This window comes from Capra hircus, chromosome 19, assembly GCF_001704415.2.
Source record: "Capra hircus breed San Clemente chromosome 19, ASM170441v1, whole genome shotgun sequence".
Classification (NCBI taxonomy): Eukaryota; Metazoa; Chordata; class Mammalia; order Artiodactyla; family Bovidae; genus Capra; species Capra hircus.
The window spans coordinates 37,175,795-37,191,076 of record NC_030826.1 but is presented as its reverse complement, the minus strand read 5'-3'; the positions used below and the strand labels follow the sequence as shown (position 1 = coordinate 37,191,076).

General features: G+C 47.3%; 1 protein-coding gene across 2 annotated transcripts in view; it reads left to right on the top strand.

Annotated features, from left to right (window-relative positions):
• Window positions 342–15,282, top strand: part of IGF2BP1 (insulin like growth factor 2 mRNA binding protein 1) — a 40,227-nt gene continuing 25,286 nt past the window's right edge. For both annotated transcript variants that reach the window (XM_013972119.2, XM_005693695.3), the window contains exons 1-2: window positions 342–818; window positions 1,966–2,026. In XM_013972119.2, coding sequence (XP_013827573.1) covers window positions 644–818; window positions 1,966–2,026 — 236 coding nt within the window. In that variant the 5' untranslated portion in view covers window positions 342–643. The remainder of the gene's footprint in view (window positions 819–1,965; window positions 2,027–15,282) is intronic.

Here is a 15,282-nt window from a genome sequence, read left to right as displayed (position 1 = left end):
CTCCCCCAGCTAGGGCCCGGGTAGGGGGATGGGTGTGGGGGGGGCGGGGCGCCTCCCTAGGGGCCAGATTCTTGCGAGGGGGAGGGGGCAAGTAGAGCTACACGAAAGCAGCCCCCTCCTACCCAGCTTACCCGGGGGGTGAGTTGAGAGCCCACCCCCCACCCCCCCAGGGTGGGAGTTTGCTAGGCTGGGTTGGATTGGAGGGCCCAAGGGCCCTGAGGCGTCGGGGGTCTTCCCCTGCAGGGTGGGTGGGGGCTTTCACCACGTGGCTTTGCCTTTTTTTTTTTTCCGCTCCATTTTTTTTCAAGTCGATTTTATTTAGAGGCGGCGCCAGGGCGGCCGCGGAGAAACGTGACACACCAGCCCGCTCGGAGGGGTTTCGGACAGAAGGGAAGGAGCCGCGCCGCGTCGTCCGCCTCCCAGCGCGCCGCGGGCACTTCTCCCGGGCCTCCCCGAACTCTCCCGCGACCTCTGCGCGCCCTCCGGCCGCTCTCCCCGCCCCGGCTCCGGACAACTTGAGGGGTGGGGTGCAAAGAAAGTTTGTGTCTGCTGCCGCCGCCTCCCGCCTCGGCCTAGGAGGCTCACCGCCCGCGCCCGTCTGCTCGGCCTTGCCCGGGACCGCGTCCTGCCCGAGACCGCCACCATGAACAAGCTGTACATCGGCAATCTCAACGAGAGCGTGACCCCCGCGGACTTGGAGAAAGTGTTTGCGGAGCACAAGATCTCCTACAGCGGCCAGTTCTTGGTCAAATCCGGCTATGCCTTCGTGGACTGCCCCGACGAGCACTGGGCGATGAAGGCCATCGAAACTTTCTCGGGTAAGAGTCCACCGCCTCCCCGGAGAAAGCACCGCCTGAACAACGGGGACCTGCTCCTCCTCTTCCCCTGCCCGCCAACTCCTCTCTGCTCCCGGCCTGCGGGGCTTGGCCTGGGTACCGACTTCCACCCACCTCCTCCGACGCCCTCTCGGTTCCCCCTTTGACCCCTCGCCGGTCCCTCCCAGCCCTAGATGAAGAGCTGGAGGTTTTAGTGAGGTGATCCCCGTACCCCCCCAACGACGGGACGGGAGCCCCCGCTGGCAGGAGGGGGGGAACTCGCCACCAAGACGACCACCGCGTGGGCGTCGTTCTAAGTCAGGCCCTCGATGTCCAAGGCTGGACACCCCCCCCCCCCCCGCCCAGCACTCCCTCCCTTTTCTCCGCCCTAGGCCTTTCCGGGCGGGGAAGGGTCCTCGCTCGGTTCCCGATCTCCAGGGTTTCCGTGGGGACTGCAGCTTTCGGGCTCGACCTGAGAGCAGCGGGGTTCCGCCTCCCGCCCAGGGCCCGGGGCTTGAGCCATTTTGATTTGAAAGTGGGGCGTGAGCGGGGTGGCGCGGCGGCGGCGGCGGGTCGCCATGCTGCTTCCCGAGACCCAGGCTGGGCCGAAAGGCGCGCGCCGCGGCCGCCGGGGACCCTCCCGCGGGGCCCCCGCTCCGCTTCCCCGGGCCTCGCCTCCGGGCCGGTCCCGACAGGTGACCACCCCGCCACCCGAAGCCCTTCTCCCTGGCTAGGCAGGAAGATAAAGTTTCATTCTGCACCCCACCCCCCCACCCCCCGCCACACACTTTAGGAGAAACGGGGAGCCCTTTCTCGGCCCCCTCTCCCCACATCTGGGAGCTGGAAAGGTAGCCGGCCCACACGGACGCCCTCGCATCTCCCAAATCCGGCTCCCAGAGCCGTCCACTACTCAGCTAGCTTCCGTGAGAGAACAAAACACAAATTCAGAAAACACGATAATGAATTTATAGAGTCCACCATTCCTCCAGCGACCTTCTCACATCCGGCTGCGGAACCCACTACCTGGATTCCTAGGAAGATCTCAAATCCCAGTAACCCGTGAATCACCCTAGTGTCTTTCTCCTTCCTTTTCCCGCCCCCCTACCCCCTGTCCAAGCCCTCATATTGTCTTTTTCAATTTAATCTGTAGGGAAAGTGGAGCTGCAAGGAAAACGCCTAGAGATTGAACACTCCGTTCCCAAAAAACAAAGGTAGGAATGAGCTTTTCTCTGGGGAGGGGTCAGCCTGGGGATGCTGAGAGGCTGTGTTTAGGGGTCCATCGTGTTTCCAGGGGAAGAAATCCTTTACTGGCCTTCCTACCCCCAACTCCGGATGTTGGGGGCAGGGAGGGAAGATTGGCTAAGATCTTGTAATGGGTGGTTTACAGCTTGTAAAAAAAAAAAGGCTGGGGCTGGGGTGGACTAGGAGATGTTACTTGGAGAAGTAAAGGGAGAAAAGATCAATAGGGGAGAAACCTTTTGGAGTTTGTTCAGGTGTATGGGGCTATTTTTGTAGGGAAGCTAAAAATCTTTTCAAGAGTTTAGACTCATGGACATTCAGCAACTTTTTAGCAGGCCTGTTTTTTCCACCCTTCTCTCACCATAATTCTTAAGTGAATTGGGAGAGGGGTCCCCTTTGACTTCCTAGGGGAAGTGGAATGAGTTCCTGCCCCCTAAAGAATTCTATGCTTGCGCTTTATTTATATTTCTGGAACAGGCAAAGGCATAATTTTTTTTCACAGACCCCTACCTCTAGTCCCTCCCCTCAGACCTAGTCCACCCCTTCCAACTGGATTTTGCAAATACGCTTTGGCTGTACTATCCTTTCCGAGCCCCCCACCCCCACTCCTTCAGTCCATTGTTACAAGGGGACCATCTGGGGTGAGAGCTTTGTGTTCAGGCTGTGAGCTGGGGCTCTTTGGAGGGTCTAGAACTCCCTGGATGAATGGGTGTGTGTGTGTGTGTATGTGTGTAAGAAAGAGACTGTTCAATACCTTCCTGTTCTCTCTTTAGCAAAGGGAGTACCTCTATCATGTTATCCCCAAAACTGATTCATGGTTCATATCTTTCATTGAACTCTGGCTGGGAAGTATAAGGGCAGTCTTTCTGCAAACCTCACTTTAAACGTGTTGACAGTGCAGAATTTTCTCTCGTGTTGCAGTCCCCAGAAAATCTATGATCTCCCCCCCCCCCCCCATTTCAACTGGAAACTTGCTGCATTTCAGGATAGTCCCTGGCTTTTTCTGGGTGGGAGGGTGGAAGTGTGGGTGACTGTGCTTTTTTGAAGGCAGTTAAGAGGATCTACAAAGTTTAATGTGAGAAAAATCTGTTCAGTGCTTTAGGTTGAGATATTTAAGTAACATGGAACTGTTGTATCTATAGATGATCAATATGACTTGTAACTATGTTTATAGAGCTTGTGATTTAACCTCCAGTGCTTGAAATACTCTGTTATTGGAAAGGCAATTATGGTTAAGGAATAAAGAGGCAATAAAAGCAGAAGAAAGAAAAAAAAGTATTATTATTTGGAAGCATTTCCTGGAGATGGGAATAAGAGAAGTATGTACACTGACATCAGTAGATTTACTGAGAAGATAGTGGATTTTTGAACTGAAAGCTGAGTGTTTGAAACTTGTTGATGGGAAATAACCAGAATAACTGGAATTCTGAATAATGTGGAATTTTTCCTTTTGCTTTAAAGGATGGTTTAAATTTTAAAGGGAATGAAGTGAAAAGCAAGAAAAACAGCAAAATGTGATGAAATGGAACCCAAAACATTTATATTTTAATTTTCATGGTGCTCTGTATTTTATGGATCTTTTCTCCTAAGCCATCTGCTTGCTTTAAAGCCATTTTTAGGCTGCTTCTTGTTCCCTCCAAAATGTATTACTGAGAGCTTCTTTGAGTTGGGAAAGGGTGGGGTTTGTGAGGACTGGGTACAAAATCTTCCTTTCCACACCCATATTCAAACTTTTGTGTGTTCTCCCCCCTTCCTGAAACAATTTTTGAGCACAAACATTGAGTCAGTTGTGTTTTGTTCCTCTGAGTGGTGGTAAGGCACTTCATTTTTCTAGAATGAATCAATTTTTGAAGTTTTAGGATTTAAAAAAATGTTTGTTTTCCTGAAGTCGGTTTGCTCTATCATTTTGTGTTCTTTGAGGAAGCATGTTGTGGTATGTGTTTTCAGTCTGTCTGAAAAGTATTTCTTCAGTTGGTTTGTTCCTGGCTTTTTTAGTTTTGTGGATGTATAGGACAGGAACTAGTTAATTAACTATGACTAATGTATTTTAAGCAAAATGAACAATGGTGCATATATATATATATGTGGGGCGTGTGTGTGTGTGTGTGTGTGTTGTTTTCACTGTTTAAAAATGGAGGAGAACTCTTCTTGATGTACTCAGTTCCAAATGAACTATGGCTTTAAAGATTTCCAAGAAATTCATAGAAACCTTCCAACCTAGTTCCTAGGGGTTTTTTGTTTTGTTTTGTTTTTGTTTTTAGAGGATGGGGGTTAGCAAGCAAAAGATACAATATTTTTTAGCAGTTCCCTCTGAGTAACTGATTTTGAAGTATTAATATATTTTGTTTTAACCTTGTATCTATTTGATAAATAGTTTGTTCCTTTTTAAGAACTCAAGAGAATGAACAATATACATTAACACTGAAAACATTAAATTGAATTTTTTAGATGAATGGCATTACATTTCTCTTGAGATCACCTTTCCAAATACGCTCTTAGTCAGTGTTGGAATTTCAGTCAAGAGTTTCAGCTTATTGTTGAGAATCTATATAAATTTACTGCCAAGTGTTAAGACAAAGGAGGGAAAGCAAAAACGTTTTAGAAACAATTGTGGAAAGCATTTGTATTTATTTATTTTTAAATTTGAGACACTTGAGTAGTGAAGGTAAAAGGGTATCATCCTAATGAGACTTGGGTATTTTGGAAGAAAATTCCTTAAAAGGGAATTAAATTTTTGTTTAATTGACCACTGTGTGTGACTTTTTCTAGAGGAATGTGGCCTAAAGATAGCATACCTCCTGTCAACTGGTGTCATCAAAATAAAAGGTGTTGTTAAGGGAAAAAAAAGATGTACTCCATTTCTCTAGGTGAAATGTGTTCAAGATGAAGACTTTGATTTTCTTAGGCAGGTTAGTGTTGTTTTTTTCTGATTTAAAATGAGGTGGGCTAATTGAACACTTTCCCTTGTATTTCTGACTATCAAAAAACACACAAAAAGTGGTCTTCCAGCCAAATGAAGTGTGAGAACTCAGAAGAGTATGTATTCAAACTTTATTCTCATTGTACGGTTTAGTTTTTAAAAGTTGGTTGCTTTAAAAATCTCTGTAAAGGGATGGCTTGTGAATGGCAACAAATATTTTTAAGTGATTTATGGAGACGCTGAAGAAATAATTGGATCACTGAGTATATTCAAAACAGACAAAAATTTTGCCTTCAGGAATGGGTTTGCCTTTAAGGAAAATTGTTCTTATGGGCTGAAATGAATTATAAGAGAAGCAAGGGAATGTCTTAAAAAAAAAAAAAAAACCTTCAAAGGAGGAAAAGTACTAGAGTGGGAGTATTTGCAGGCACTTTTGCCATAGTGGTTATAGCTGAAAGGTACATTTGACCAGGTCTTCAACAAGTAAGTTGAAAGTAGAAATAGTTTTACACTTTTAGTAAAAAGGTTTTCTTAACTAATAGCAGTTTTTTTGAGTTTTAAATAAGTTGAAAAAAATCAGTTGATTCTTAATTTTTCTGCACTGTTTGGAGAAAAGGTGGAAATCAATTCACTCTTTCCATTTTAATTGTCACCTAGAAAGTAAATGTTTGCAAATTTATTTTTTTCACTGCTAGAGAAATCTTTAACTTAGCATTTAGTGCTTAGTATTTGAAGATGACTTTGCTAAAGACAGTGGTATAAGACTGTCCTTTGGAAGAGCTGTAGGTTTCCAGAACCCTTGGCTTTCTAACCCAAAGTAGATGAAATTTTACTCCAATGATTTCCCAGATGGAGAACTTTTGAGTAAAGAGGTGGAAGAATTGTAATTCCCATCACTAATTTATTCAAAGTATAGTTAACTGGTCAAAATGTAAAATTGTAATGGCATAGACTTTGCTGGAACAAGAGCAAAACGTTCTTTCTTGTAATTATGTTTTAGAGGTGAAATACGTGATGTTAATCATTGGAAAAATCTTGATTCAAAGCTTCAGAGCATCTAATCTTTTAAAATTACCTTAATATATGTCATTTGAATCTTACTTTATGTGTTTGAGTACTTTTAAGCCTCATTTTTTTAGCTTATTTATTCTATAATGTGTAACAACAGTTGACAAAGGCACCATTGAGATAGGCTTGTGAGTATAAAATTTTTAAACACTAAATTTTTTTTTTCAGATCTGGTTTAAAGTGAAAAGAAGGAGACCTAAGTGCTATTTGTAGACGTTTAAGGGTTTTTGTGATGAAGAGATATAGATTATTTATACGTGTGTTGATTTATACGTGTGTTGATTTGTGTGTGTGGGTGTGGGGGGCTGGTGTTGGTGTTGGTCATGTTGTCATTAGAATAAATGTATGAACCAAAGGCGTTTGAAGAACAGACATTTCGCCAACTGTTAGAATTTAAATTCTGTCTTGTTCGCTCCCCATCCTCTTAAAAGATTCTTAAAATGTGGCTAATGCCTTCCAGAAAGTGCCGCTTAGATTTTGGGATGGGAGTGTTTGGGAGAGAAAAGGGGAGGAAAAAAGCAGCAGGGGAGACTGGAAAAATCAGACGAGTTAGTCCTGGGTTGGAAATTCCAGACGGGGAAAAAAAAGAAAGAGAGATGGGGGTTGGGGTGGATTGCCCGCTTCTCTTTTAAAGAGGAGCGGCCGGAGGCGCACAGCGACCGACGGGAGAGGGGCTCTTAGACACCAGGTTTGGAAGACGGTGTTAGATTCAGCCCAGGGCAAGGCGATTTTTGCTTTCGGAGTTGCCTGCCTTCTCTTCGCTTTTTCAAAAAGCAGAGAAAGTCGAGGCGGCGCTGGAGGCGCTTCCTGGAGAGCCCGCGCCGGCCCCGCTGCCCTAACCCTTCCCCGCCCGCCGCAGCCCCAGCCCAGCCCCGGCCTCGCAATCTCTGCCCGCTCCGCGCAGGGGCCCCCGCCTGCCTCTGAGCCAGCCCCTGCCCGGGAACAGCCGCAGGCCTGGGTCTCCGAGGAGGGCTTCCTTTCCCAGGGTCCCCGAGACCCCTGGCTGCGACGCATCGGCCCACAGCCTCGTCTTGGTCCTGGGAGCCCCCAGATCCCAAACCTCGCCGCGGCTTACCCGGCCTTCCGCACGCGGAGAGGTCCCAGGCCCCATGGTGCAGACCTTCTAGCACCCGCGCTGTCTCAAGACCTTTCCATTCTAAGGCAAAAGCTAAAGGCTGGTGGGTGAATGTGGAGTGAAGAGGCAGAGGAGACAGGAAAAGAGCGGTCCAGGGGAAAGAGGATGAGAGAGGTGGAGAGAAAATGGAAGTGCCTCTAGTTGCTGCCCTGTCCCATAGACCTGAGGTCCTTAGCCATGGGGCATAGAACCTTGAAGAGTTAACAGAGTGGGATAATATTTAATCTTTAGTAGATGGACTGTGTGTCCCCACCTCCCAAAGGCTGACTGAAACAATAACAAAGGGAGTAATAGTAACCAGAGGATCTACCATGGGTTTTATTTAGTTGTGAATGATTGACAGTAGGTCTTTCAGTTGGCCACTGGTGAGGCTGCGGAGATCCACCATGTGTTTGACTCCACCTTAACGTCAGATTTGCATACTATTTCCACCTGTGTCTAGTCCATACCTTTTAAAATGTCTGTCAAAGGAAATAAGAAAAGGTCTGTCCTTGAAAAAACGTGGAATCAAAATGTATGCTTTTTTGGAAATTGATTTGATTTGGCTGGAAGACAATCGTCCAGGAGAGCGCCTGTGATGGCAGCACAAACAGGGAGATGTCCAGTCCTTGGTTTGTTAACTGCGTTCCAGTAGAACCACCTGGAGTTTGTTCACAGGGGGCTCTGTACTTTTTAGCAGGTCCAATGGGTCATCCTAGTATTGAACAAGCAGAGTCAGCTTTGTAAGACCTGCTTCTCCTTTGCAGTCAGTAGGTTTGCAATAAAGTGGCATGGAGTGAAGGAAGAAGAGGCTTGAACAACCTTTCACCCTAAATGCAGACCGCTGAAATAAGATGTGTGTTGATTATGGGTAAATCACAGGAGAAGAGTAGGTCTGGACCTCATCATTTTAATATAGTTGGAGAAAACTTGATTGCGAAACGCTGAAATGTAACTGTATACAGAACAAACACCACCAGAAACGCAGTGCTAGTGCAGAAGTCCAGGCTTCCAGGATCTGATGTTCTGGTCGTGTGGCAGAGAGCAGAGAGCATGGCGAGCCATCAGTAAACTGCTTTTGTATGAAATACAGAGCAAATAACTGGAAGAGTAAAAAAAGAATTTTTTTACTAGACTGTCCAGATATTTTCAAAACCCCTAAGGACAAGTCTGATTTATTAGACAAGTGGCATTTTGGGGGCTAAAGGCATATATAAGTGATCGGTCAGGATGGGTGGGAACTTTGTTCATAGTTTAGTGGGGGAGGTTGTGGAGAAGATCCCTGTTAGAGAGGAGACAGAAGAAGTGAAGGATCTCTCTTCATTTTCTCTTTGCCTCTACAGCATATCTGTTTTGTGGATGTTAGTCAATCCTTTGAACATTTCCTAGGAAAAGTGGGTTAAGGAAGGCTTCATTTTTACTCATTTTGAGTTAGTTCAGTTAAAAAATTAGTTTTTCATCCAGATGTTTTGGCCACTTGGAATGGAAAATGTTAAGTCTGAGTGAAGTTTGATTGGATGGTTTAATTTAGTTAATTGGATATAGTTAGAATCTTTAAGAGGAGAAATGAGAGAATTTAGAAATTTTTAAAAGATTGTTTTGTGTAAAGGTTGTTTATGGAGTCTGAGTTCTTTGGCAACAGGAGCAGGGAGGACAGGAATCATTTTCAGAATTCTTGAGGCTCAAGGAGAGAGGAAGCACTGTTATTAGGTCAGAGTCTCACGTCCTTCCCTAGGTCCCTTACTCAGTCCTACAGAAGTGTGGACACCTTTCCAGGTGTCGCCAGAGATCTCCGGAGAGTTTTGGAGTCCGGCAATGAGTGGGAAACTGGAAAGTTAGTTAATCTCCTTGAGCAGCCACCATTACCTTAACTGTAAACTGGTGCTACCACACATTAGCTATTCCTATCCTTTGTTTTCGATATGGACTTGTGCCTCCTGTCTTTGGACTGGGTGTAACCATTGGGCTATTTTCCGAAGGCAGTAGGTAGGGTATTCAAGTCCACTTCTGTGAATATGGTGTGCATTTTATGTGCAACAATGATGGATAGGCATATTTAAGGGGATTTGTGTGTAGGATGCTTTTGATAACCTGTGTGCTAAAAGGAAAGGCCACCTTTTGGGAGATAGAGATGAAGCTCATCAGGGCAACTGCCAGGAATCCCTAGATATGGGCCCTACCATTGTCTCTTAACCATCCTTTTAGGAGAATAGAGCATATTTTCCATTGTTGATGCCCTCAGCCTGGACCAGGTTTCTCACTGAAATTTTACTCTGGTGCTACTGTCAAAGGTGCTTGTAGGGTAGGGAAACTGATGAGAAGAGAACTCCCCTAATTCTGCAGATGAGGTAGGTGCTGTGAGAATTCCGGGTGAAGGGGACTCTTAAGTCCTCTATAAGGGCTGAGGAAGGAAGAAATAAGCAGCTTCCCCTACCTGGTAGGAGATGGGCATGTTTGTCTTGAAGTTCTGCTCTTACTTAGGCTAACAAAGTAGGCATTCAGGAGTCGGGGGTCCCTTGGATTCAGAGGTAGTGACTGCATCCCTGGCTCCCCTCCCTGTGCCCTCTTAGATGGCAAGGCTGTGGTGGTCTCAGTCTGTTTCCCTGGTCTGGAAATACTCTCCAGAGGTGTACTCTGGACCCACCTTCATGTCCACTTCCTTTCTTCAGCCCTTTCTGCTCAAAAGGTACAAGCATACCTACCCACAGACTTAGAGTCCCTCTCCACATCTCAGTCCAGAGAGTGAGGATTGAATCTTCTCTTAGTGGGGTGGGGAGGGGTAGGGCTTTCAATCCGGATGTGGTTTTTGACCATTTAACAGGCTTGTGACTTTAATCAGTTACTATAAAGGATTTTACAATTAGTTTATGTGGAATGATGTGTGTTGCCTCTTTTCTGGAGTGGCATTTGGGATTGCTTGGGGCTTGTCAACTTTCCATTAGGTACTCTTGAGGAGGAGAAAATGAGGGGAGACAGGAACTCAAGTGGGGGCTGTTGGGTGGAGTAAACTTGTTGGGGCTATCTATTCAGAATTAGACATTTATGCCACTTCCTCCTCCAGGTCTCTAAGTTGCTTGGGAGGAGAAGTCCAACTGTAATAGAGAGCAGTTGCCTTGGCAGGATTTGGAGACGGAACCCTAAATTAAAGGGCAAAGACGATCCTTCACAGACGTGGCTGTTGGTGGCTGCAGCCAGTTTGTTCTGAGCGAGGACTGGATGTAAATAAGATGTTGGCTGGGGAGACAGCAGGGTTCAGAAGAATAATCTTTTCATGTCCACTCCAGCAACTTTTTATTTAATGTGGAAGAAGGGAAAATCTAGCTGGCTGAAGTTTCATTTTATATAGAGGGGTTTCCTCCCAATGTTTATTACCATTTGGTTCAAAGCTGCTTCTGCTGACTTTTTAGAATAGGTTGGAATGATATAAGTCCAGAATAATAAGCTGTGGGAGGCAGGAGGGGGAATAAAATGATTTCACAAACCTCACAACCTCGCAGATCTCTCAGATCTTCTTTATTTCACTTTCCCACCCTTGCCCTGACCATCTTGGGTAGCTTCCTTTAAACTTCTTTTTTTTGGCTGTGCCCCATGGTGTGTGGGATCTTAGTTCCTTAACCAGGGATGGAACACCTGCCCTGTACATTGAAAGTGTAGAGTCTTAGCCACTGGACCCCTAGGGAATTCCCTGAAATTCTAACTAGAAGAATAGTGCCTGTCTAGGCCCAAGTTCCTCTCTTCTCCTCTAAAGCACCACACAGTCAGCCACTTCAGTCTGAGTGTGTGGGGGTCTTGCCATTCAGTCATCAGCCATTTTAGGGGATGAAGTGGGGTATAATTTTTAAAATACATATTTACAACTAAATCATGTAAGAAAATATTTAACTAGACATCTGATAGTTTGCATATTGCTCCAAAGCTTGGTACCTCTATTCATGCATGTATGCATGCATGCACTTATTTTTATCTGTTCAGAGTCTGCTATTGACATCCCCTCTGCCAGGTACCAGAAATACAAAGGACAAGATATAATACAAAGACAGACCTTAGTCTTTAGTGTGGAGATGCAAGGAAGTACACTTTATCAGATCATTTTTCTCCTGGAGATTTTAGGTTTCCTCCTCTATCCTTTTTTTTTTTTTTTTTTTGTATAAGCTGTGGCATAGTAAAAAAAATTAATTTTAAATTAAATTTTATATTAAAATTAGTAAGCAATAATTAAAACAATTTTATGAAGTAAAATATATAGAGCATAAAATTGACCATTTTTAAGTATACAATTCAGGTGTACTAAGAATATTCACATTGGCGTGCAGCCATCCTCTCCACTTATCTCTAGAAATCCTTTCATCTCGCAAGATTGAAACTGTACCCCATAAACAGTAACAGCCCATTCCTACCTCCCTCCAGCCGTATTTGCATCATCGGTTTTGACTTTCTTACATGGTGGTTGTCTCCCCATTTTATATAAAATGGGAGTCTTTGCCTGACCCTTCTCCTGAATTAAATATTTGATTATTCATTGGTTTTTTTATCTAGCATTATTTGGTCTTTTTCAGGGCAGGGAATGGAGACATAGGGAGAAGGAGCTGCACAAAAAAGGTGCAAGATAACATTCCTGCTCCCCCAGCATTTTCACTTTAGATCCAAGAAAAGCTGTGGGACCACAGAAACCAAGAGGCTGCAATGCGAGGCACACAACCTCAGGAACTAGCAGGAGGTAGGCTTTGAGTGAGTGTGAGCTGTGTTTCGAAGGATGGGCAGAAAAAATAGGAGTGGATTCGGGAGAAAACTGTGGGCAGGCAGCGAGATGTTTGTGGGGTGATAACTCTTCTGGAAGAGAGCGGTGGTATCCTAGTGGGGAGAGCAGAGCCCCCCTCCAGGTAGACACTGAATAGTCACTGTTATTTCCCCTATTGAGCATCTTCTTTGTGCTGTAGGTCAAAAGATGAGTGCCTTTTGCAATGATAAGCATTTATTGAGTACCTACTCAGATGTAGGCACTGTTCCTGTTTTGACTTCTAAGAACCCTGCAGGCATTAGTCTTCATTCCACAGAAGAAGCTGAACCTCTAAGTGGTTATGGTAGCTTAGCCAAGGTTGTACCTTGAATAAGGAGTGCTGAGATTCAAACTCAGACCTTTGTACGTTCAAGGCTGAGCTCTCTTAGAAGGTGGGAGCAGGTGATCCTTTAAGAGAAGTTGAATGTTTTTTGGGGGGAGAGCATAAGGTTAGCAAATAAGAACATGCTTGGCATTAATTTTTCCTGTGTTCTGAGTCTCCTGACTAGATGTTTTATACCTGGCTTGCATTGTATTTTCTTCTCATCACTGGGATTTTCAGGCAATCTTGACTGAAGAAAACTAGGTGTTCTCCCTGTGTCTGGGCAGCTGTGATAGGAAATGGGAATTCTTCTCTTAATGAAAAACCTACGGAAAGGGAGTTGAATGAATTGGAGAAGGACTTGAGTGGTTTAGGATTCAGATGTCCATCTCAGCTTGCCCTTTGGCCAGATGTGGGTACACTTTGGGATCTGGGGTCAGTATCTTCTTGGGCCTCCTGCCATCTGAAACCTCCCCATCTCCTAAACCCGGAAAATAAACTGGGTATGTATGTATTTTGAGTTCTAAGAGCTTCCATCCTTTGGCATTCTTGGAGGTGCCAGGGCTGGAGCTTTAGGTTGATTTTTTTTTTCTTTCCCTTTTCCTTTTGTTTAGGTTCAAACCTGGGGAAAATGGGAGGCTGGGGGGAAGGGCAGGGCCCAAGTGGCTTCCCCTCCCACCCTGCCTCCTCCTAGCAGGAAAGGACAAAGAGTTAACCTTTGTTACAAGCCTACAGAATCATAATTCATAGCTCATACATGTTTTTGAGGAGCGAGAACCCAGTTACCTTTTCCTGGTGAGCAGGAGCAGGCTTCATGGTGTGGTGACACTTGGTGGGCTAGTGTCAACTTGGGACTAGGCACTTAACCCCTGAGCCTGTTTTTGAGCTGCAGAATGAAAGTAAAAATATTCTCAATATTCTGTGGTTTAGAGGCTCAAATCAACCTCTTGTGTTCTAGGCTCATAGGAGAGTGTGGGTTGTAAACCCAAAGAGTCTGTTGTGTCCGCCTCTTTGCTGAAGTACTGTGTAAACGTGAGTTTATTAATAAGACTATCTTTAACTGATGACACCCCAAGAGGGCGGACAAAAGAATGTCATTTGCACCCCCAGACAAATGCCCTACTCTGCGTGGAGGTGTGACTCTTTGATTATAAATTTTCTATAGAGGCTCCCAGAACGCCCAGGGAGGAGGGTCTTTTTTCTCGAGGCCCGGAAGGCCTCTTGGTTCCGCGCCCCCAGCCCACCCCACTCCCAGGCCTCAGTTCCTGCCTTCTCAGTGGGAGGCCTCCCGGCCCGGGTCCTGCCTCCTCCCACAGCCCAGCCGAGGTCTCTAAGGAATGCCGCCTCCCGGGCCATTTTCTCCCCTCCTGCTTCTGCGGCCCCACTTCCAGCCCCCTACCCCCAACCGGTTCCCACTTAAATGCTTGCAGGCCTGTTTGCAGGCGGGAAGCCCCCTCCCCCACAGGACCACCTCAGTCACAGCCCTGACCACAGGGAGGTCGGGTCTGGATTTACTAAAGGACCCCAGAGGGGGAGCCTGCCCCTCGCTGGCTGCCTGGCTCGCTGATGGGGTCGGGTTTCGGCCGGTGGCTCTGGAGAGAGAGACAAAGGGCAAAGTCCTGGTCCCCACCCCCACCCGGCAGCCCCCGGCGGCTGTCCCCTCCCCCTCCGGGCCCTGCGCGGGTAGCCCGGGGCCCCCTGGGCCGGGTGGGACCGGCTGTGGCGAGTCGGGAAGCCGAGGGGGTTCTGGCGGCAGAACGTTCTAGACCGCCGGGCCCCCGCGGGCCCGGGCACACCCTCGGTCCCCCTCCTTGTGCTCTGCCAACTCGGCCCACCCAGCAGCCGGGTTGGGGGGCCGAGCGCTCGGCTTCTGCCGGCTGAGGTGAGAGGGGCTGGGGGAAGGGGCCGGCCCACGTGGGGCACAGGCCCGGCGACGCCAGCCCGGCCGCTCAGCTGCTCGGCCCTTCTCAATTGCCCGTTCATGAGGACTCCCCTCCTCCCCCCCAGCTGCTGCCAGCCCTCCCCCACCCTCAGCTGCTGCCGCCCTTCCCAGGCACCTCTTTCTCCTTTGCCTTGCCGCGCCTGCTCCCCGTTGTCCTCGCCGCCCTGGGTCCCTTGGGCTCTTCGAGCCCTTGCTCCTGCTCCTGGCCCAGGATGGTGAGAACCATCTCGCATGACGCTGATGGGACGTCCTGGCAGAGTCTGGGGCTGGGGAGAAAGGCCTTTAACAGAGAGGGCATGTCGCTCCCGCCCAAGCCGGGGCAGAACTCAGGGCTGCGCGTCCGTGGCAGGGGAGAATTGTTTTGATGCACTACCCACTAGAAAGAAACAGCAGTTCCTGAAGTTTTCCACCACCAACAGGTCTGCGTTGGTAGCTGGAGGAGAGAATTCCTTGAGTTGTTAACCTCCTGTTGGAGGAACACAACCAGAGCGCCTTCCCACCAACAGGGTGAATTGTATTTTTCAACGTCTACTGGCATACGTCCCCATCCTTTCACAGGAAAACTAGCAATTCCAAGAAGCGCCCAAGTGACACCAAGGTCTTTCTCAGTGCAAATTTTGAGTTGCAGAAGAAGAGAAGAAGGTTTCTGTTAAGACTGATCTAGTTTTCATTTCTTTGCTTCTCTGCCTCAAAATCTTAGCCTGGAGCTGTGCTTCAGAGCTTGCTGGTCCCTCATGAGGGGAGGGACCCCCCCACCCTGCCGCCCCCTTGCTTCATTTCTGAGGCACACCTTGGTAGTGCGTTCCCCTGAGTGTCAGCTCCATCCTCAGCCAGGTCTCTGGCCCCTGAGGCCAGACCTTTTGGCTCTAAAGCTTCAAGAGATGCTGATATCTCCACTGAGGGGATGAAAGCTAAATCAGTCTCTCCGTGAGGTCTTTCTAGCCCCCTCTACCTTTCCCTCTGTCAGAGTGTATTAGCCTCCCCCACTCTGAGGGAAGATCCTGGGAACGCTTCCCATTACCGGCCAGAGAATGAAGGTGAGCAGTGTCCCCAATGGTTCATTTCTTAGCCACAGCGTTGCTCCC